Source organism: Plectrocnemia conspersa, unplaced genomic scaffold, assembly GCF_051122295.1.
Source record: "Plectrocnemia conspersa isolate PC_06_02 unplaced genomic scaffold, ASM5112229v1 ptg000011l, whole genome shotgun sequence".
NCBI classification, from domain to species: Eukaryota; Metazoa; Arthropoda; class Insecta; order Trichoptera; family Polycentropodidae; genus Plectrocnemia; species Plectrocnemia conspersa.
The window spans coordinates 10,411,890-10,437,149 of NW_028277175.1; the positions used below are offsets into that span (position 1 = coordinate 10,411,890).

General features: G+C 32.4%; 1 protein-coding gene and 1 long non-coding RNA gene across 3 annotated transcripts in view; one reads left to right on the top strand and one right to left on the bottom strand.

Annotated features, from left to right (window-relative positions):
* The first annotated feature begins 8,537 nt into the window (after positions 1 to 8,537).
* spdi (sperm antigen with calponin homology and coiled-coil domains split discs) overlaps positions 8,538 to 25,260 on the top strand; it is a 31,847-nt gene continuing 15,124 nt past the window's right edge. The window contains exons 1-4 of the mRNA XM_088196849.1: positions 8,538 to 8,645; positions 11,776 to 11,934; positions 12,376 to 12,431; positions 14,933 to 15,442. Coding sequence (XP_088052975.1) covers positions 8,538 to 8,645; positions 11,776 to 11,934; positions 12,376 to 12,431; positions 14,933 to 15,442 — 833 coding nt within the window. The remainder of the gene's footprint in view (positions 8,646 to 11,775; positions 11,935 to 12,375; positions 12,432 to 14,932; positions 15,443 to 25,260) is intronic.
* On the bottom strand, positions 20,459 to 21,059 carry LOC148229452 (uncharacterized). Of its 2 annotated transcripts, none has more exons than XR_015811394.1 (2): positions 20,932 to 21,059; positions 20,459 to 20,569 (listed from the first exon to the last, which is right to left on the bottom strand). It is a non-coding gene; the product is annotated as an uncharacterized LOC148229452 (long non-coding RNA). The 2 variants fall into 2 exon arrangements; XR_015811395.1 differs by having other exon boundaries at positions 20,942 to 21,043.

Sequence of the window (25,260 nt, forward strand, 5' to 3'; positions counted from 1 at the left end):
CAGATCAAACTGGCTAACGAACTTAGCCAAAATATTCACAAAATCTATTTTTAGAACAAGTTTCATGTTGATATTTTTTTAATCTTTGGCAGTTATCTTGTCCTCAAAACCCCACATAAACGACAAAAAATATAAAACACAACTTTATTTTTTTAACTTAAATTTAATTTTACTATATGTTTTAAAATGTTTCTTTACCTTTTTACTTTGTTCTTTAAATTATTTTTTAACGGAGTAACCATATTTTTATTTTTTTAATAGCCGCTATTTTGAAACAAGATGACAATTTAATAAATTAAAAATAAAAGTTTTTTTATTTTATTGTTTGTCTTTTATGTGGGCTATAACGAAATTTGAGAACACGATAACTACCATAATTCTAATCATATCGACACAAAAATAGTTCCAAAAATATCTCTTATAAACATCTTGGTTTGAAGTTTGTTAATCAATTTAATCCGCTATAGTGTTTCAAAATCATGCCTATTCAAAAAATAAGAAATCGTAACATTGTTAAAAAAAATCGTAGTGCTTGTTAGAGGTCTAAATAAAACACATATTTTTTCGAAATTGCAAAACATAAGTCATCTTCTGGACACGCCTCACGTCATCTTCGTCACCTCATCGCTAAGAGACAGAGAGTACGCGATCAGCATCGCGTCGCTTGGCACTCCATCTGTCTCCTATTCGCTCCTGTTTCCGTCCCAGAAATGAATATAAATTTTGAATGAAAAATATTATTTTGGTATTTTTTTTTGTTAAATAAAATCCCTATATTTTTTGTCAAATACATTTCTTTGAATTTAGTGACCTGAAAAGAGCTTCTCCCGAACCCCTCGGGGGTCAGGACCAATAGTTTACGCACTACTGATCTAGAAGCTAAATTAATCCTACGAATATTGTTATTGTCTTCATTCCTCACATATATTTGGAATTTCTCATGATTATGGAAGCTATATTTAACTTCAAATCTAAGATTCATTCAATATTTATCATTATTTTTTGATAGATATTAGGTTTTAATATTCATTAAATTTAATAAGATTTTTTCTCTTTAACATAATATTCTACATATCGTGAAGTATTACTTATACGTAACTTTAAACTTTAAAATAAACCTTATTTTTACATATACATACATATGCGATATCTTTCGATAACATTCAAAATATTAGATTTTTCCATGAATCTCATTATCCAGATAAATAATAGATTGAGAGATCTCTTTCAAATATATCCACAAAAATAAACATTGCGCCAATGAAAATCCTTATTTCAGGAAATTATTCCTTCCAAAATTGCTTCATCACCTAGGGTTTTTAATGTACATAATATTTTCCTGAATACGATCTGAGCGGGTTCTTCCATTTCGTAGGAAGCCTTTGACGAAACCTTGTTTATGGTAACGCTGATCTAAGATCAATATGAAAGAAATCTGGTTTTAAAAGAGAACTTATTTTATAAAAATGATGTTCTCTGGATAAGAACTGTGGAGCACTGAAGTTAAATTTCAAAAACTTATATTTTGTAGGATCTTAGAGAAAAATAACATATAACCAGAAAGTGGTATTTTTTTAAATGGTGATGTGAAAGCTTTACTGAACTTGTCTTATTTTGACATATTTTGATATATCCTCTATTTGGACATATCTGTATTTAAAGAACCGCAAAACATTTCAATGTTTATTTTTCCAATAAAATATGAAATTTATATATAAAATACTATCTTACGCGTGTAAGCTCATTTGCTCTACATATAGTAAAAAACCTAAATTTATTGAATCTAGATTTCACATGTATTTGTTCCTATATAATTGTACGCGATTAATTTATTTACTATATTTAATAAATAAACGGTAAACTCAGATTCAAGTCACAGTGAATGCTTATCGTTACTGTTACATTGGCGCAACGCGTAATTTGAATTTTAACGGTTCGTCAAAAAGAAGTAAGCACTGCTTCTTTCAACCTATTTTCGGTTGTCGCGCTTGAAATATAATACATTCTGAGCGACTTTGCGCTGAAGGACGACGACCTCCTCGATTTCTGCCAACTGACGTCTCCTCATCACCCCGACGACGTACGGAGTCATCTCGGCGTAAAGAAGTCAGCATTGTATAGTCAGCAGCACCGGCGCGACCAGTTACATCCAACCAGTTACCACCTAGGTCTAACCCACGTCTAACGCTTTTAGCATTTGGCGACCGACTCGCGCTCGGCTCGGTTCAGTTCGGTTCAGCTAGCTATATTATAAACATTACAATACTAGCCTTTCGAGTTATGTGTGACGATTATGATGTGACCAAAGTTGCGTGAATTTCAGGAGAAGAAGTGGAAGGAGTTTTCTTCTGTCTTCCAATCTTCGAGCACCGGCGCCAAGATGAAAAGTCGTAGGGAATCTTCCTCTGTGAAAAGCGGTGAGTTTATTTCTTTTTTTATATTGTATGTAAACTAAAGCGTATCTGCTTAATCGATTTAGTCAAAACATGTGTGACATTTGGCCCTGATGAAGTCATACTCGCTTGTATGTCATCTGCTTCAAATAAACACTCCAAATACTTTTTAACTTACGCGTTTTCTACGTTCCTCTTAATTGTAAATTTATTTAAATATCCCACGAACTAAACGTTAATCTGATCTGTGGTTTAGATACTGATATAAATGTTGTACTTAAATTAATTGTTATATATTTTTTTACTCTATAGAATTACACGCTGATTGCATCCCTAACATTAATTTTTCCCCATTAAAGTTTTGTTCAGTGAAATTATCCATTCACTATTTGATATTCTAGTTAAAATTCTTCACCTTTGAAGACTTTTTAATTATGATTTTTAAATTACAAAAAAGCTATATTTTCAGTACAAAATCTGCTCAGTATTTGTGTTGTTAAGTATGTAGTTGTGTATAGTCTACTAATGTAATTAGTTTTTCTGTAGCATATGTAACGATTTTATTATTTTTTGTGTGTCGCGCAGATCTATTATAAATGCATTAATTCGCTGGGATGAAATATGATTACATTTTTTGCCATAAAAATTTAATAACTGATTATTTGATACGGTTGTTATATGGCACTACAAATTGTATCATTCAATAACGTCGTCATGTACAAATAAACCTCAAAAAAATAATGTTAGATTTATAATAGGTGAATAGCTTTATATAAAAAGTGTTGTGTGGCAAAAATTGATTTTAAGTTAAATATAACAAATAGCTACGCATCACACGTAGCCGTAAAAAAACTGCTATGATTTTCAATAAATTAAATAAATAACATATTTAATTAATACTTAAGTAATAATGTAATAATAATATTCTAAATATACGAAAAACACGATGCCCGGCATTGTACTAAGATCGCACGCCACGCAAAGAGTAATCTGAGACAAACGATTGTATTTATTCTGAACTAAGATTGGGCGATTTCAGCGAGGGTCTTTTTCGAACAACTACTGGGCCACACATTGTAGGTGTCTTTTCAATTCGTTTCTCTTGATAAAGAAACCAATGAAGAATAAATTACTAATAAAAATTATATTGGCATAAAATTTATTCTAAAAAAATATTTTTTATTTTAATAACATTCTTTTTTTCCCTAATATTATTAATAAATATCGCGATGATTATTTAAAATTGACCTAGGTCGTCCATATTCGATTTTAAAAAGAATGCATTACTACAGCTCATATAAGATAAAAACTTTTATTATCTTTAAATGATTATTTGATAATATTTAAATTCAATTTTAATTCCGTTATTTGTATTTTTTGATTTCTCCTCTGCATTTCTGATCTAACTGATCTCTGAATATGTTTTTACATGCTCTAATTTTACTGTACAATTTTCTTTATCGATTCTTTCTAGAAATACTTCCAAAATCGACGGATTTATACGATTATTTAAAATTATTTCGGGTTTCTAACCCTAAGGTATGTGACTTCGTATAGCCAGTAAGACGCAGTTGGAAACTAGTGATAATTTTATTAGATTATATCACATATTGTGACAAACTATGACGGGCAAGATGCTTTCCGTGCAGTGGTAGAGAAGCTGGCGCAGGGATGATGTCCGTGGAAGATCCTTAGAGTTCTGATTGGTGTGGCAGCAACAGTATAGCGGAGGTTGAGCCCTCTCTGTTGCGGTGTTCGTATGGTGGAGTCCCTCTCAGGATGTGAGCCTCCATGATCGTATGTTGTCTGCGGGCGAGCGGTCTGCTAGTCTTTTCGAGTGTCTGCCGGATTCTTCCAAGTGACTGCTTGGTGACCATGCTTATGTATTCAAGCCTTGCAGGCAATCGTTGCACTCGCTTCTTAGAACAACGAAATAAGTATACGCCTTTAGAAAATGATATTTGCTTGCTGGATATCTCTGAGGTTGAATTGTGTAACGGGAATATTGTTGTTTTTACTGTGCTATTTGTCTCCCGGTGATATATTGCTTTCCGTGAAAAATAAATATTCATTCAATGCACCGCGTATTATTTATGAGAGAACCCTTTTTTCTAGTCGTAACGAGAGCTTTTGTGTGATCGCACTATTGTCTAATTTATCCTTATTGATAATCACTTTTGATCATTGCAATTAATGCGAGTTTCAAGATCCCCCACAATCTGTCTATCATATCCCCAAAATTATGATTTTCATTTTATTTTCTGGTCATGATTCTTATCTAATAAATATTTCTGATTTTTCGAGCGCAAAGCTAGAATTTTAGAGCACTAAACGCGAAACACATCCCAGCACTTGAAGTATATAATGAAATAGTAATAAAAAAATTGGAGAAATATAAGAAAAAACTAGCAAAATCAAGGAATTGTATATAAAATATTAGGGAAGCTAATAATTCATTAGGTAAAAACAGAAAGGGTTTTTAACATATAACCCGAAAGTTTGTGGTTATTATTCAATATTGGGTATCTAGCACGATTTCTATATCTTTTGTTTCGCTTCCATTTTATATGACTTTATATGACTCTTTCTTTATTTATACCCAATTATCAACTTATTTAATCATTGACGAGAACGCTATTGTATTATTTAATATTTATTTTTCATTTTTAGGTCATTTATTGCTTTCGTTTTCTTTAAATTGAACATTGAGGCCCGCCACAAAAGTTTTTGTTATAAATAATTTTACCTCCTATCTTTTGAATAAATAAATAATGTTTTTATTATTGCCTTGGCGGAGAATTGTTTAACAGTGGATTTTAACAATTGTTTGATATGAATGATAACAATTGTTTAAAAATTGATTTCTTACTGTTTGGCCATATGATTTTATTTTCTGAAAAAGCTAAACGTATCATATAGAAAATATAATTACACTTAATAAATAAACACAACACAATGGTCGGCTCTGAATTAGTCATATATTATAACTAAAAGATATGTAAGCAAGGGGTCAATTCATGGCACTCCGTTTGATAAGCACTGACCCTCCTCTCATCATAAATGAACTAAAAATGAAAACTGTCGTCGCTCCAGTCGTTCTTGCATTAACTGACTTATTATCGCTAATGAAGAAGACAATTATAATTTACTTTCGTCTCACATGTCAATTAACACGATTGTATATAAATACTCATACAATTACAACAGATTAACAAACGAGAATGAAGCGTGCGAAATAAGTGTGACATATAAATGATAAATATAAAAGACTTTTAATAATAAGATAAAAAGTAAAATGTGTGAGAAAGTGAATAGACAAGCAGCTTTTTATTTATGGTTTTTTATGAATATATAATTATATTTTTCTTTGGTTAATCGGTTAGTTTATGCGTACCAAGCATGCTAAAGATTAATGACAGCTTATCAAGATCAGGGCCACCCCGCACGATCAGCCCCGGGCGCCGTTTTTTGCAAGGCGCCAAAATAACTCCGGAACCGGAGCGAAATAATTGCTTTTTATAGAAACCAAAATGAAAAAAATCGTGCAAAAAATGGCCACGCTCTATCGTAATTACACATGTACGATTTAGAATCGTTGGCTCTAAAAATGACTGTTGATATAACAATAATGGGTATAAATCTTGTTTGTTTTCATTCCTTGGGTTGATCGATGACATTTATTTTATTGACACGAGGGACTTGTCAATATTTTTTTATATATGGTTGACAATCGCTTCTCACTCCTGAACTACCCTCCCAAGTTCCATAAGCCTCTCATCTCGCCAAATTATTATCTAACGAACCGGTCTTCGTCAATGGCCTCAAAGGCCACTCTCAGAATTTATAATAATATTAGAATTATATCTATTGAAATAATAGCGACTGGTTTTGTAGTACAAGAAACATTTCGATTATGATATGCATCTGTAGAATTCAGATATTAACATGGCCATAAATATATAAAGCTAAAAGCGGAACCGAATTGTATATTTTTTTGATTAAAATAATGTTATAAATAATTACATAAAAATGAATAATACAATATCAATAATAATAACAAATAAGTTAGTGTATTATATTCCATTAAATATTTTGACTTTCTATCGATATTCTGAATAGTTAAATTATGTGCAGTGTTTTACCATTACTAGATTGTGAGAAAGATTTTTTTTAATATTGGATTTAGAGACATCTGTTGTAAATAACAGCAGTTTAATTTTTTATAATTGCTAAATATTATAATTGTTGCTAGGTATTAAATATTCTTTAACGGAAGAAAATATAAAATTTTACTTAGATCTTTTGATAAACATATACAAAAACCTTTTTTTAATTATGATTTTTAAAATCATTTTAAAATAAGATAATATATGTTAGTTACAATATTAACTAGTACATGATTAAATTAAACTTTGCTTTATTTGTATAATTACTTTTACAATACTGAAAAAGACCACAATAATCTAAAATGACCAAGCGTCTTCCTTGAAGGACAATTGTCCTCATTTGTCTTTCTTTAAACAAAAATTTCCGAAATGAGCTTTTTTTAGCTCCCGTCGCAATTTATCTTTATTTGTCCTCCTCGAACAAAAATTTCAAAAATAACCTGTTTATTTTTAATGTCCTTTGATATTTTCAAAATCTGGTCATCTTATTATGTAATACTCTGGCAAGACCAGTCTTGGTGTGAGAGGCAGACATTATACGGATTGTATCAGGAGCCTGATGTCGTCAAGTATATTAAAACACAACGTATCAGTTGCGCTTGATATCTGTTCCGCATAGACCAGGGCTTCTTAAACTTTTTTCATTCACGACCCCATTTATGATTGTGAGTTTCTTCGCGACCCCAGATAAATATTAAATAAAGATATATAAATATTTTGTGCTGATTTATTGATTAGGTAACAATATACATACATATGAAAACATATAGTTTTAGAATTTGCTTAGAAACATACAAAATATAAAATTAAAAATTGCACAAAAATTCTCAAAAAAAAATATAAAATTAAAAATTGCACAAAAATTCACTTTTCACATTGCCACCAACGCTAGAGGAGTGGCAACCTCCTAACGATTTATACAAATAACAGTCATAAATACTTAATTTGACTGCGTAGCTCGAAATATTTTCGAAATTTTACTAACAAACTACTAAACTGTGAATCTTTATCTTTATTTTATGTAATATTATATTTATTATAGTTACAAAAATTATATGCTCTATTTTTCATCATAACTGCATTTTTACTTAAGCATCAATAACTTAAGTTAAGTGGTTAAGTATACAAAAATTAAAGGGAAAATTCGTTTTTTAATGAGACGGATGTGCCAAGAACGGTCGGCGCAAACACGATGCATATTCGCATCATGCGGCCGCCAATGGTCCAACCCATAATGATGCCACATATGCATCACCGGCCACGAAAGTGTTAACAGCATCCTAAAGCACATCGTTCAATTCTGGTGCTACTTTTTTTGCTGCAAGGGCCTCCCAATGAATAAGGCAGTGAGTAAAAGTTATATGATTCTAATGAGCAGCTTGAAAAAATTATTTTAAGCATTTAATTTAGATTCATGTATTTAAATATATTACATTAAAATCTTGCGACCCCCAAGATTTCGTTAAGTGACCCGATTTGGGGTCGCGACCCATAGTTTAAGAAGCCCTGGCATAGACGACTTGAAACCTGATAAGCAAATAATGTTTTGTAAGCTTTTATGAGAATAAGAGGACCGCAGGCAGAACGTGATTGCGTTTACTGGATGATATAGTAAAATATCAGTGAACGCTCGGCATCAACAACTGGTACCGCGTAGCCCAAAATAGAGCGAAGTGGAGGATTACTGCCATGATGATAATAACGATGACGAATATTTGAATTTTTTGATAAAAGGTTGATTAATTATTAAAAGATCAATCTAAAAAATCATAGGTAGTATATATCCATATCAAAAAGTTTATAGTTCCATGTCTTATAAGCCCTGCAATAATATAGCCTAACGTGTCTTAATCTTCGATTTGTGAATCTAAATATACAGTGGAACCTTGACTTACGAGTGACTTGTCTTACAAATTTTTCGAGATAATTTTAATATTAAATTTGACTTGAAAAACGAGCAAAAAAACTCGGCAATACCATGGGCTTGGACATTAACGAAGATAATTTCGACGAGCTCATGGAAAAGCATTCTGAGAAACTGATAACAGAGGAGCTGATAGAGCTACAGACACAGCAGCATACGAACGTTTTGCAGGAAATAGATGACGCGGAAAAATCCATCCGTTATCTACAAATGTAGGGAATGTTCAGAGAGAAATTTCAGACTTTAGTCAAAATAAACACACAGAAAAAGTTGCAACTGGACTATCGATGGCGCAATTTAATATTTAAGAAACATTCGGAAAGGGAGGACGAAACAGACCTCATTGGTCAGGTTTTTATCGAAAACCCCCGCAGATGAAAATAAAAAGGAAATTTGCGGTGTTTTTTACGAGCAATTTGAGTTACGAGCTCCGTCGCGAAACGAATTAAACTCGAATTAAAGTCAAGGCACCACTGTACATAATAAAACAAGTATATCTATTTGGCAGTATATAATGCATAATGGGGCGCACAGAGACGTCATTTAGAAGGGGCAGGTGGGGGCATTTGCCCCTCCTTGAATTTTCACAGAAAAATGAGTGCGTGAATTTGGCTAGAAAAAATATGTCATTTAATGTAATACCACGAATCTTAATGAAATCGAAATATTAAAAAGCGACCACTGACTGGAACACTTTTGTCCCCCTCCTCTGGAAATAGCTGAAATTACGTTCTTGCGGCCGCAGTCGATATATTAGCCACCCCTGGCGTTACACAAAAATATCGCGTGCCGATAATAATTATACGTTTCAATTCCAATAATCATTACAATGAACTTGAGTTTTTTATTAACTTTGATATTATTTTATTGTGCAAGCGAATTGAATCCATATTCAAAATTTTGTTCGACAGGAAGCTCCTTCTTTGACATAAAACTAATCATACGTGATTGGCATTAAAATACACTAAATTTTCACAATCACTTATGGCTTATGTAATTTATATTCGAACCTTGTTTATCAACATTACTAAATTTAAACATTTCTCTGAGTTTTCCACCATACGATAAGCGTCTTACAATACAATTTTCAGCAATTTAGTCATTTGGTTCTGGTCGCTATTTTCTATCTGCTTTATACGGGTTAAGAATATTGATGAGTACCACAGATTTCAAACAATAATCTCTTCCTTTTTTGCTTAGCTCTTTGCGTCGATCGTGACTTGTCAAAAAAAACTATACAGCCCATGCGTGAAGTGTTCTAAAATGGCAAAACCGTCATGACCGAAGGGCAACCTCGTCAGATTTGTATCTCTTTTGCGCATGTTGTGCTCTCTTTTTTCGGTAGGCTAAAAAACGAACGCGATAATTTCGCGCATGGATAGTTCCGTCGAAGGAGTATCGAATTGTGAATATATTCAACATATTTGCACAGAGCAATCTCTCGGCATCACATTTGCAAAATTGCATAGCTAGCCGGTCGTGTCCTCCCACACGCCCTTTCTCCGTGCCCTATCCGACTATTTCGTAACGTATTCTATAAGCATTCGATGCAATTCTAGCTGTTGTTGATATATCAAAATGCAATAATGCCTATTTATACGAATGGCACGTACATACTATCTACATAAAGTACCGTTGAATCCTCATTGAATTGTTGAATTGAACACAAGTTGATCTACAAATTTAAAATATCGATCATTCGCCAGTTAGATTCTCCATCCGTCGTTTTTATGCGTTTAGTACATAAATGTGTCATCGTATGAATAACTAGTTTACCGCTGTTCAGTTCAGCATTTAACTTAAAAGCTTAAAATAATACAGTTGACGTAAAAATGGCAGCCATAATGACATGTGAAAATGTAACGTTGCTACTGTTCATCGTTTGGGAGGAGTTCTTGTGACAGACAGACAGACACATATATTTTCAGTTCTATAGTATAGATTAGTGGCGGTTCCTCCATGTGAGCTGCACAGGGCTGCAGGCTTCCCAGTATAAAATTAATGTTCCTGTTTTAAATATTTTTTTGTAAGTAACTTAGTCAATTTAACATATTTTGTTCAATCTCTTAATTTTTATTGCTGCAGCCCTAAATTTTTACGGGTAGCCACTGGTATAGGATTTTAAAAATATGTAAAATATAATAATGTAAAAATTAAATGAGTATTCTAATAATGTATGGAAAAATGGATAAACTCATACTAATTTTATGTGTTCTCCGTTGAGTTTTCAATTAGTAGGTACTAATTTTAAAATAATTACATATCCGTTATTATAACCGTATATTGTAATTGTGATTTGTTAATGTAGGCAATTTAATAGTTAAAATACATTTCTTCAGTAATCACAAAAATCGCCAGATAATCTAATCTTTCAGGCAGATAAGGTGCTATAAAAAAATAGCATAACTGTAGATAACGTTAATGATTATTTTTAATGGTGCAATCAGAGGTTGTTAAAACAGCTCATAATATGTTTTTTAAATAAATACATATTTTTTTGACGTAGTAAATTGTGGATTCAGTTAGTTTTCTTTTTACTGGAGTAATATTTGAAATAACATAAAACAAATAGAATTTTTAAATATTTTAAAATAAATACTGGAATAAATTAAACTGCGCAGCGTGAAATTTTAGAATTTTAACAAAGCATCCTGTTAATTTGTAAGTCAACGCAATATTTTAAATAAAAAATTTTTTTCGATACGTAATTTAAATATTTATTTACTGTCTTCAAAAATCAGCACAGTATTTATAAACATATTTTTTTGTTTTACAATATTAAAAATACTTATGTCAATCAATGTATATCGATAAAAACAATTACTTCATCTAAGAGATAATGCCAGTTGCGGCATGTTAAATCTACTCAAATAACAATAAAATGTATGATGGAAATGCTACCAGTTATCCGGTTGAATCTGAATCAAAGTGGATAACTACAGCACAAACTAACTCCCGAGCATAGTAGTACTATTATGCTGTTGAGAAATTTTGGTTCACAAAAACTTTACAATTATTGTTATTATTGACTACGTTTTATTCATTGTAACGCATGTGTTATATAATTTTCATTGCAAAATTAGGGTTCGGTGATTATTCCGGACACGAATTTTGCGGACACGATCTTTCCGGACAATATTTTAGCGAACACTGAATTTTCCGGACAGGATTTTTGCGGACATAAATTATTCCGGACAAAAAATATTTTTAAATTATTTTTTTTAATTTGAAAATCTGTTTTTCAAAATAACTTAAATTAATTTTAGTAAATCTTACATTTTATTATCTGTAGCCTTCTCTGAAAAAATTGCATCATTGTTCTTCTAAAAGTATCGTCAAAAGATCGCCTATCCCTGCATCTAGCCTACTGTATTATAAGTTCGTAAAGTACTTCCTACATTCACCGGGCATTTCCAGACGTTCCGGGCTCGAGCCGCGCATGCAAATTCAGGTGAGACAGGTGCGTCTGTGCGAAGGCGTCACCAAATGTTTATGTGATAGCCTCGACTGATAAAAAATAAAATTCATCACTCGAACGGTGATCATCAGTCGTTTGCTCGCGGTCTCGCGCTGATAACGCATAGTGTGGCTAATTATACTACTACGTGTATTTACTCAGTGCTTTTATTTGCACACACCCGAATAACGTTGTCGCGTGACTTGTGTAAAACAGTGTATATTTAGCAGATATGTGATTTCTGTATAGTTTTGGTGTGGGTTGAAAAATTATCATTGTCATTTGCGCCGAAGTCTAGATGAAAAAGTCTTTCTTTTCAATTTTTAATTGGTCGTCCTATTCTGTTCAAAATAAGGTGAATTAAATATATATATGTATATATTTGTGATGAGAATGTTCATGCCTTATGTAATTGTGTCTTATTTTTGTTCACAGGACAACGAAGACATGCAAGATGGGAAGACGCAACCTGTTGTTAGATCCAGGTTAAGGTAAATTATCAAATTATATTATCAAGCCCATTCAGAATAAAATTGCGAAAAAATGATCAATTTGACGAAACAAATAAATGATATTAAAACGTGTATGTACTTATAGATAAAGTGTTTTTATCGTTAAAACAACTCATATGTTTATATCTATCTACAATATATAGTTGAAACATTAAAGCTGATATAATTGGTTCAGATTTAAAAAAAAACTTCATGTTTTTGTTTTATCTGCGAATTTCTATGAATGTTATTATGAATGGTATAATATCATATGTATCAGTAATATTATGGAAACTCTGTACGATGAAATCTGAATCTGAATGTACGATGAAATCTGAATGTTGTTTTCGATTATCCAAGTAAGTCTATCTTGAGATCAATCGGTATGATTCACCGATTTTCAGTATAAATGTTTATGTAGTAAAACATCTATACAGTATATTAAGACAACACAAGCATTGTCATTATATACTTACCCAACACCAGTGTTTTACACCGGAACACGCTCATGCGTTACGATCTTATACATTGCTATATTTGCCTTCAATAAAAGCAATCCGAGTTCTGAATGAAATATCTGCAGATATAGATATTTTTTTATATTTCGTATAGGTAGCTGGGTGAGAATTTATTAAAAAAAATTGTATGCAATTTCAGTGAAACATGAACTTTATAATGTTTATTTTTTTATACGTATATATAGTTCTTTAAAACTATTTTCCACTGATAAATACCAAATTAAATAACTTGCTTAGTTATACTAGTATACCAAACATTTTTGTTGCGTACTATCTTACGTTTATTTGTTTCCAATAATTATTATTTTAAACATTAAATCAAACCTTAAATTTCGAAAGATTTCTTACAAAAAATATATCTGCAATTCGTATTTTTTAAAAATATATAAATAAGTTTGCGGTAGCATTCTCACTAAGAGAGTGACATTGCTTTTGACGTGAATTTTTAACATCTGAGAAGTGGTATTTTTTGCATCCTCCTTATCTTCTTTCTTAAACAGCAAATTTCAGGCTTAATAGATATATACGTATCGAGGCATTTGTTGTTTTTTATGTAGTATTATATAAAAAAATACATATTTTATTTTTTAATGATCCATCAAAATTTAATGATGAATTATATGGTCAGAAACTTTTATGCATTTGAGTCGATTTTAAACTAAACTTAACTAAAGACATACTAGATGCTTAATTTTCTTCAACATTTACCATATTTCTCCGAAACAAAAACTCGGTCTTATTTTAATTTTTGGTACAAAATAGGGCTTATTTTCAGGGGGTATCTTATTTTGTATATACAATAAGCAAAGTGTATTTATATAATATAACAATCCAAATAGACTACAGTACTACATTTATTCAACTACATTTCCATCTCCATTTCCGGCAGAATCATTAATCCGAATCTCTCATGTCCAGCAATAGAGCTCTCCTTAAATGGGTACTTCTTGTCCATGTAGTCTGCTCGTAATGCATTACCAACACTGTCAGTGATTTTACCCCATGATTCTTCACCCACTTCACGAACTCTTATTTTTCAGTGAAATTATATTTTCACTAGTATAAATTTAAGTTCACTCTCTAGGCTAGTGAAAATGTATCGAACAATTTATTTTTAATTTTACTGGTTAGTGAAACTGTATTGTCAAACGTGCGTTCGAAATATTTTGGCCTTACATGAGATACGTCACCGTAATGTCGTTGAAACTCATTTTGAAAATTTCGAAACGTCCATATGCTGTTCAAATCCAAACCTAGCATAAACAGAATAAGCAAACCTAACTTGAGCTAATGAAAGTTCTATAACTAAAAGATTATTGGTAGTTTTTGAAACACGTTTTAAAAAACACACACACAAATGAATGATATGCACCTGGCAAATTACAGTTTAGAGCTGCATATAATTTTACTAGCACCTGTCAGTGAAATTATATTTACGCTAGTAGTATTACTTGTGAAAATATAATATAATATGATTTCACTAAACTAAACATACACTGAAACATATATGCTTTTATATAACAACATTTAAAATATAAAGTACAGCGTGTATATAATATAGTAAATAAAAATAGCCATAAAAGGACGTTAATATGAACGTCCACACTCATATTTATATTTATATAAATAACATTTTGTGCATTTGTAGATACGCTCTTCTAGCACTAGACCTTTTAATTAAACGTTTACTTTTAAAATGATGGTATTAGAATATGTAACACGAGTTTGATCAGGTAGATGTCCCATAATATATTTTTAATTTCTGGAAAAGTGGTTTATGAGGTTTACATAAAAATATTTATCTATTATAAATTGATTACAAATATAATAATTTAATTATTATAAACGTTCATATTGTTTCTGATACATTAAATAGCAAAGACTCGAACCTTCGTAAATAATAACATTGTAAAGTAATATATTTATAATGATAGATGTCACTAACAATATTAAATTATGTTTAATATAAATTATTTTTTGCAGGCCTCCGACCTCCCTGCCCATATTGAAAAGAAAAATTTCCAAAACAGACGTTAAAAATACCACAGAAGAAAAGCTTGAACCGCAAAAAACACAACGCGAAAATACCCCGAAACAATCGACATTATACAAAGAAACTGTGAGTTCCAAATCCAAGATAGTTCAAAATCCAGAAGGTCGATCGAACAAAACTCAAATCAACAGTAATTCTTCGCCCAAAAATCAAAACAATTTCCTCAGGCTTTTCTCGAGAACGACTGCGAGCGAACGACTGAAGAGAGAATCGAATATTAAACGAAAGGAAGAGCTTTCTATTCCGACGCGCGTTTCCAGCGAGAAACGTCCGATCGACGATAAGAAAGACGACGACGTTTCAGAATTTGTTTCCACTTCAAATCTGAAATTAGCTAAAAACATCAACAACAACGACGTGTGGTCTGAAGTGGCGAAGCCACATAATTCCGGCGGGAAATCCTCCGAACTGTCGAGACTGCGGAAAAGTTCAATTCCCAGGTGAGTTTAGAAGTACACCCATCTAGTGTTCTAAGAAAAAACCTAACGATTACATTTTAACTAAATACGATAACAGATGATAAGCGATGCTGTTATCTCGCCGATATCGCTACCAGAATTGAGGGTTACTGTTTGCTTTTGATCGTTGTTCCGAAAATGTCGGCTGATTTAGATAAAGGTGAATCTAGAGCTCTATTATTATTTTATGACTCGCCACTGGTGATAGTTATCAATTTTATTGGACTAAAATGACCGCAAGCAATTCGGCAGTTCAAATGTCATCCGTTTATAGATATATTACCCGGTGATTACAATTAAAAGTTTCAATTGTAATGTCTTTTTTTGGATTACTTCAATTGAAGTCGAAGGATGGGGTCGTTGCACATAGTGGTTTCAGAATTTGCGAAATTGCAATCAACGGATGCTGCATCTGTTTCCTCTCAATCTTCCTCGCGAGACACGGGATTATTGTTGCTGTCGTCGCGCTTCCCTAGCGAATAAAGTCCCCTCTTTGTTCGGAGAAAAGGCGCTCACTATGGCCATTTTATTACCAATTATCCTCGAGAGTTTTTCAACAGGACAGTGTTTGCGCAATTGCATATATGAAATTATAAATATATGTCATGATATGATCAATTCAGTACCCAAAAATTACTCGCTGCGCGGCTAAGGGTCCATACGCACTGTCGGCTAGCCGCCGGCGACTAGCGGCCGCCGGCTCAAAAACATAGGTAACTAGACTAGGCGGCTAAGCCGAGCGACTCGAGGTCGGGTAGTACATTCGCGAAGAAATTGCAATATTAATTTTAAAGAGAAAAAAATATTACTTTAATTTCAATATAATATTGAATTTCCCCGTATGAAACGCTTTTTGTTTCCCAAATGCAATTATAAATGTATCTGTATTATGTTAATAAAATTTTATTTAAATCGAGAAGCAAGAAATAATATAAAATAATTATACATATTATTTCACAATATTTTTTTTTCGTTATCAATATTCATATAAAAGTATTGTAAACGATTCGGGATTCAATTTCTACGATGAGCGTTTCTGTGTCGAAGCCATTTTTTGTGAATGATGTATAAGTCGCCTCGAAAGTCGCTCCTCGTGCGAATGCACTCATCTAAACCCATGCTTTTATAGGTTGCCGCGACAGGCAAGTCGCCTGTGCATCACCTCTGCGCAGGATCGCGCCTGACGCTCCGGCGACTCGGCGCCTGCGTGCGTATGCACCCATTTAAAACCATATAAAGTACAGTCGCCGGGCGGCTAGTCGCCGGCGGCTAGCCGACAGTGCGTATGGGCCCTAAAAACGCTCGAGCAAGATGGATTTTTAAGAAAGAAAGTCATTTTGGTTAATTCTTTATCTTTTTTCCGTGTAAAATTTGCTGATAAATATAATCTATCGTAACTACAATATTATAAATCTTAAAGTTTTTATCTCAACTGAAAACATTTAATTTTTACATTTTTAGTAGCAAATAATATTTTAATTTTTCAGTGGTATCTGCAATAGCAATAGAAGTCTAAATACCTATATTTTATCAAAAAAGATAAAATAATATCGCGTTTATCTATTGATTTTCGTTTCGCGTTTAACGCGTAAAATTTGCAAAATGTCAGTTACTACTGTTTCACTCTTTGAGTAGCGAGTTAATTTATACACATTTGTTAATTTGTTAATATACACCTGGGAGTAAGATAATTTTTCGTATTTTTCCATAAATATTTCTATTGTTATTTATTTATTATTATTTTATATTGTTTTATATTATATATATTAAATTATAATTTATTGTTTTATTGCTTTGATTTATTTTACTATTTTTTTGTATTAGTATAATATGTTTGAAAAAAATATTTTAACGCTTTTATATTATAAAATTTTGATAATTTATTTTACTTATTTTTTATATAATATTTGGCTATTGTAGATTTTTTAATAACAATTCAGAAGCTCTCAATATTTTTTTAAAAAATTAATATAAAGTTTTTTTGTTATGCACTTTTCTTTCGTACTCTAATTTACTGGTATTATGTTCTATAAAAATCATTTACATTAAATCAAATTAAAGTAAAAATATACTTTATAAATTTAATGTTTTTTATTTATTATTTCTTCAGTTATATATGTGAATATATAACTATCTGTGGTACCTCAAAAGATTATTAGATCGATCGCCGTACATGTACGGCGATACCGCTCAAATGGTTAATTCCCAGAATTTTAAACATGTAAATTTTGATCTAAATTACACTGTAATATTTTTTTCCTACACACTACACGCTAATTATAGTTGTATTTTTATTTTTATTTTTTAAATCTGCATACCTAATAAATATGTTTAATTTCATTGTACTGAATGATTATATAATTATATATTATGATACATAGTATTATACATTCTTACTCATTTCAAGTTTTGAGCTTTGTATTAATTTCTGGGTATGAGAATTGTATTTGATATGAAAACTTAGTATTTCTTATAGTCTACTCCCGGAAATATTTATTTTTCTAGCATATACATACATTTATTATTATTGTTTTTTTAAATATATTTACAGTAACATGTAGCTACTTGCGTTCTTTTTTTGGGATTAAACTTCCTTACAAATTGATGACATACCTCAAAGATTCAATAACTAATAACACATTTTGTATTAGTACATAACTTTACATAGAAATCCGATAATTAAATCGTTGTTGCGAGTGTAACCCTAAAAATATATATTTAATTTAATTAAAATCTAGAGCTTTAATTACCTTTAAATAAATTAAATATTAACTATGTATCTAAATTATAAAAATGTACTTAAAATATTTTGTCAAATTAAAAATGTTGAAAAACATTCTGTTCTAAATACACATAGGGGTTAGTCTTGTTTTTGTTCAAAAATAATTATCACTTTTTAAACCACATTTTGACAGTTGTTTCAGAGGGTTCGGTAATTATTCCGAACAGGATTTTTCCGGGCACGTATTTTGTGGTCAGATTTTTACGAACACGATCTTACCGGACACTGCTTTTGTAGACACTGATTATTTCGGACACTAAATATTCTGGACACTGATGTTCCGGACACTGATTTTTCTAGACAGGATTTTTGCGAACACTGATTATTTCGGACATAAATTATTCCGGACGAAAAAATATTTTTAATATTATATTTAAAAAATAAGGTAATCATCTGGATTGTTGAATTTTCAACTACAGAATTCAATATAGCAATTAACTAGAATTAAATCCAATGAATAAATATTTTTACTACGTGAAAAAAGTTTTTAAAATAACCGTTGTTATTATTTTGAATATTTTTATAACATTGATTAGGATATAAGGATAAATAAAGATTGATAAGGACATTTTGGCGTCGAGCTTTATGAAAATAAAGGGCAAATTTCGGATGTGATCAACAAATAGAAATTTCTGATTTATGCATTGTTATTCACCGACAGTCATTCGCAAATATGCTCCCAAAGTTTATCTTTATTACATGTATTGTGATGTATTGAATATGCGGAAGTCAACCTCGAACGAATCCGTTCGAAAGGATCTTTATTAAAAATAATAGTAGTGATATGTATTAAAATTAATTCCTCGCGAAACTTCATTAATTTTTTCTATTGTCTTGTTTAAATAGTCTATTTACATTACTATATAGTTTTACTAAACTTTTATGGTATTTACTTTTTATAATATTTTATATTGAATCTGTGTACACAGCAATTTTTTATTTGTTGATCACGTCCGTAATTTTCTATTCTTTTTCATAAAGGCCGCAGCCAGAAAGTTCTAATCATAATTATTTACCGTTTAATTGTTCCGTTATAAAAATGTTATAAAAAAATCAATCTACGAAATATATAGAAATACACTAATATGAGAAATGCTGCCATAGATAATTATTATATTTCAATGAGTAAAAAATATTGATTACTAAATAAATAACTTAGCTAGGCTTGGAGCCATTTAAAAATGCTTATAGAAATGTCAACTAGGGTGAAAATAAATAAAAGGGGAGATCGTCTTTCAAAATAGTTATAAAATACTTATATATTTATATAATCTGCATACATTTATGACATTTACGCTATCGTAAATTACAGCTACAGAACCCCTTATCGCTAGGTTAAAAATCGACATTTCAACGGTACATAATGATATTTTTCGAATAAGGGTACGACGGTGGGTGCGTTCTAGGTGCGGTCGCCAGAATGAGTCACAATACGCATTTTTACACCACCACCCGACATTTTTACTGCTCTTTCCTAAAGTTACCCCTCTTTATTTGCAGTGTGTAATATCACGTACGCGAGGGACATGGCCGCGATCGCGTCGCGTTACAACCGATTATTATTTCTTAAAAAATAAAATGCAAATGTCGATCGTTCGATGGAGCGCGCAATCTATGAAACTGACGAGTGACACTCGTACTGGTTAAACTAGTTTTTTTTCTTCTTGATTCTTCGTCGACATTCGTAGCATGTATACATTTATTTTTATGCATTTCTTTGGAGAATGTCGTCCTTGCACTGGCCCTCCTAGGTCGGCAGAAGGCACTGTTGCCGTCCTCCAAACGAGTCTCTAACGCGAGGCCATACACGCTCCACATACTTACTTACGGTTAATTTGCAATTAAAATCGAAGATCGAAAACCAGTGGTCCCCGTTAAAAATTATAAGCGGGCTAACAGCAAATTTTTTTTGAATACAATGCGATTCAAAAACTAAGAAAATAGTTGCCTACCAAAAAGAAAACGTCATCTAAACATTGTATTGGGGTATGGAAATCAGGCATTTTCTTGATAATCGGCTCATTTACACGTAGGATTTTTTAAATTGTTATGTATGTATATGCTTACACATAAGTATATTATACATATTTTTTAGTATAGCGTATCAGACCCTAGGAGGGGGGTAAATAATCGGGGCTCGAATCATTTTTTATAAAGTGAAAAAATACGAATATTTTATTCGAAATTCAGACGATCGATCAATGTTGTTTTTAATGTTTTTATTTTTGCCGAATTTATACAAGAAAACTTATTTTATAAGTCACTTGAATGTTAGGGAGGTCCGCAGCAACAATAAGCACCAGGGTCCGATTTTTATCTCAGTGGCCCTGCAACATGTAATACATAATTCGAATGATTTCCGTTAATTTTACGAATTCGAATAAAAGCTGTTTGTATTACGATTTAAGTGATGGGGTAGTGTAGCAGTGAATGTTTGTAAAATAAATGTTTAAAGCATCTAGTTAGAACATTTCTCTACTTATTTGGGTTATAATTTAATACTTTTTTAAATAAATCTTGTGAACAACTTTTACTGTTATTGTAGTAGCACTAATTTTACTCAATTTTTTAATTCCAGTATCCATTAAAGTAAAAACATCGAGTAGTGTTTGTGAAACATATAATTCGCCGCCAGAAACAGTATTTAAATTCATCCATTGTAACGTTATTTATAAATTAGAATATTCACTCAGTCATACGCGTTGCACGTCGATTGCATTTTTCGCAGCGACACAACATCGAGCGTGTGTCGGCCGTCGTAAAAAAAAGTAAACAACAGAGACGCCAAGTTGCAAAACGGTTTCGGTCGTTCTTCAGTCTGGTGTCGGCCGCGACGGGTGTTCGTCGTCGTCGCCGTTGTCTCCGCGATTTGTTTACTTTTTCTTTCGATACGTGTCGGTGTCGCAAAATGCCGGTATCGCGACATTACGCAAAAGGTTAATTATCAACAATAACGAGTGCTACGTAGCGATGCGCCTTTAGGCCGGCGCGGCGTCTTAAGAATGCGAAAAGCGACCATGCTCCTTTTGTTTGATGCGGCGCCACCGTCGATCAGCTGACGATGAAAAAATGGCGGGCTTGCAATTACATATTAAAAATAGATGAATTACGATTTAAATTAGATGCACGTATATATGTGGATGTGTGCGTACGTGTGCGGTACGTACGCAGGTTGTTGATAACGTAAAGGCGGCTTTACACATTCGACACCGCGAGATCGTTTTAATTGATAGGCGCTAACGTTTGTCGAACTGTGCGCTATCTCGATTCTTAATCTGGTACATCTGTTGAGCGCGACGCTTTTAAATCTAAATCTAGCCATTTCTTTAAAACTTTTTTTAATCCCCCTTTAAACCATTGTCCGCATCGATGATCGATTGTGCCTTATTCGTTAACTCTGCGAATGGTATCCATTGAATGCGGCGCGAAAGGAAGTGGAAGGAACTTGCCTTTTTGTAGCCAAGGCCGTTTTTTCATCGAACCCCAGACGAACGAGCGATGGCTTTCTTTCCGAACTTCCTTAATTTATATTCACGCATATAAATCTTACTGCTGTCGCGTCTACATACATTTTTTCCTAAATAGTCCGACTATTGTCTGCGACGATTTGTCACTGTTGCACTTTTATTGTTCGGCCGCGTTTATTTTGCGCCGAATCGGTAATCGGTCGCAAAAATGGATCGTTTAAATGATTTATGAAAAGGGTTCTCTCTTACCCCGCTCTCATTTAAATGAGGGTTGTTTTTTGTTGTTGTTGTTTAGGGTAGCTGTTGCGTCGATTTTAGACTATTAAATTATGAGTTCAAAAAAACACTCACAATACGACCTCGCATTCCCTCATGGATCTCGACGAGCTCAGATTTGAAAAGCGTAGGATGTTATGGTCCTTAGATTTACGATAACAACGAAAGAAGAGACGATTCTGCGAGGAATTCGCCAGAAGAGCCGAGTTATTTCGATTCGCACACTCTGGCAAAACAATGAATTAACTCATTCCCAAAAATGTTCCCAAAACTTTCACACTTTCCCTACTCGAGCATTGTTCGTCGCAATCAAAGTTCAAGTCTTCGAAAAAGGTCCTCCCTCCAATTGTATCACTGTTATTTTATTCAGCGTACGCTTCATTTAACAGTGAATCGTTTTTGTATCGGATGATGCTCTCTTGTAAAAAACGAACAATTGAACACTTGTGTTTTTATTTTCTCGATATAATAGCCCAGTATCTCTATAAATACGCATTGTCTTTGTCTCTATCAATCTCTGCACGTACTTGTGAACGCTATTCGTTCGAACGCGCTCTCCTGATATCTTCGTTTTACGGCGAACCACGTCCTAATTAAAAGCTATGCTTCTATTTCGTAAATAGTTTTGGATTAAAATGCCGATCCACTTCGTCGGACGCTTCCAGGAAAAATGCTAAGATCACGAAACAAATTTCACTTTCTGCGATAATTGACCCCGTTTTGTTTTTTCTCGCGCTTTCGTCGACCGTTTAGCGACTGTGACAACTGCTGAAATAAATCAGTACTGTAAACGGCCGGAATGGAAGATTGCAGCAGTTTGGTAAATGTTTTGAACGCGTGCATAAATATTCAAGACAAGTAATGAGTCATTTTACAGTGACTTAAATCTTTTCGCGATCGCGCTTTTAGCTAAATGCCAGAATTGCAATGTGAGCTTTTTTCCTTCTTATTGACTATTTTGGTAATTGCCACTGGAAATATGCGAGGGTCGATCTTAATCCGGACCGCTTGGGGATACATAACCTGGAGTGTCTGGGGAGACATTAAGTATTTCTAATATCAGACGTATGATATACTAGATCAAGCTAGTTGTAGAAATTCCTTAATATATTAGTCATAATAAAACTGCATTTTATTATTTAAATTCAAAATTTATTAGAATAAGTATTATTTATTAGTATAAGTAAAATAATAATACAAGTTAGAACATGGAGTAGTAATTTACTAAAATGTAGATTGTCTATAAAAAGTTTTGAAGTTAATTAAATTTAAAAAATCTTATTTTCATCGCTTAAATCATAAAATCGTTTATTATGCATTGTACATTACTTATCCATAGTATGTTAGCATCACTATCAAACTATCAATCTTAGAATTGGCGATGATATAAACTGGACCGTATAAAATTTTGAATAAATTTATCGAATTTAAACGTGTTCCACCGTTTGTGAACCGCTATAATTTTTAAAAGTTTGTTATTATTATGTTTATACGTGTAAACCGAGCTTAATATTACAGTCTTGTTGATTAAATACCAAAACGTCATTCATATATAATCCGTTTGTTTTTTTAATGAAATTATTGCATTTATTTGAAAAAATAATTAATTTAATTTGAATCTTTTCATTATTGCTTTAAACGTCATTAATGTAACGTACTATATATTTCGTATGAGGAACGTAGATATTCCATCGGCGTAATTGCCTAACTGCGTTATTTTTGTTTTTATCTTTATTTATTTATTATTTTTAATTTAATGATATTCATATTGCTACCATATATTGACCAAGTGTCAAGATTTGTAATATGTGCATTAAATCGGCAATCGTTGTACGTAAGGTTTCGTCAGTTTCCCAACGCGTACGCCATTATGTCGAAAGATGAAAAGAAAGCGCGAGGTTGTAAGGTTAAACATGATATTCTCATTTCACAAAGATCTTGGCTCGCGGCGGATAGTCTCGATTCACAATAAACTCGATACGTGTTCATGAACTTTTTTATGATTTAAAAAGAATTTTATTTTAGTCCCGGTTCGTCGCACTCGTGACGATCGCTCGATCGTTTGCGATTTCACTCGATGATGCCGAAAGAGTGCAATTAACTCGTAGAACGCATTGTGTGCTAAGTGCTACTAGCTATTAGAAATTCTTAATAAGAGCGTTTCTAGCCGAGTATAATAATAATTGTCAATTTTTGACGTGCGGTATGCGACGACCTTGATTATTATTTTAATAGTCGATTAAGCAGTAAATAATGTAACATCGCCGACCGGAATTGACCTAGTTCAAATGAGAAGGGAGCAATCATTCTATAAAATTCCAAGCTATAGTTGTTGATTGTAAATAAGATAATCTGAGAACTTTAAAATCACTTATTTTTAAGTATGTACTGAAGGTAATATACTACCGAAGCATATTTAGATCGATTGTTATCTATTTGATAATACTTATTGAAGGCAAATAAATAATAAATGAAAAAATAGTTTGAATCAACTTGGCTTTAAATATAGCTGTATCTGAATTTAATTAAATCGAAAAACAAAGTCCGTAACTAGAATTTTTATAACATCTATATTTCGCTAGACGTGTATCATATGCATATAAAAAACATTACATTACCTTTCCGTTCATTCATCAAGTTTGCATATTAATTCTCTATTTTTAAAGATTGACTAAAAATGTTTCAATCGTATCGTATCATGAATTATAAATAATTATCACACATAGATAATGATGTGTCATATATGTTTGCGGTTGAGTTAAAAATATACCATTGCTTTAATCAGTTGTACTAGGGTTTATTAAGCTACTCTTTTCTCGTGAGAAGTATCCTCAAGATCGTGAGCTACGATCGGCCGCGGAGCTATAAAGCTCTTAGATCTATGCAAGTTCTATGGGCCGCACAAAAGCGGTGAAAGCGGAACTCGAAAATGGTGAATTCAAAAAGACGACCGGTTGACCCAACTATGTACTAGATCGGCTCGCCTGTGCCACTGCTCTTCGGCGCGATCTCAGCGAAGCCAAACATTTTCAGGCGGCAGTCCAAGTTACGCGCCGGTGGCCGCCGCGTTTTATAACCGATATGCTAAATAGCGAAACTGGTTTACTATAAAGTATGTACTATAAGACTAGAACACGCGGTAAGGCCTGTGCTCTTCGAGTGGACTTGAAGTTTGAGATCCAAGGACAGGAAGTAAACTTGGCCTAGATATATAGATGCTAATTGCTACTTATTTTTACTCAACTAGCTCATATCCGAGCGCTTCAGTAATCTTA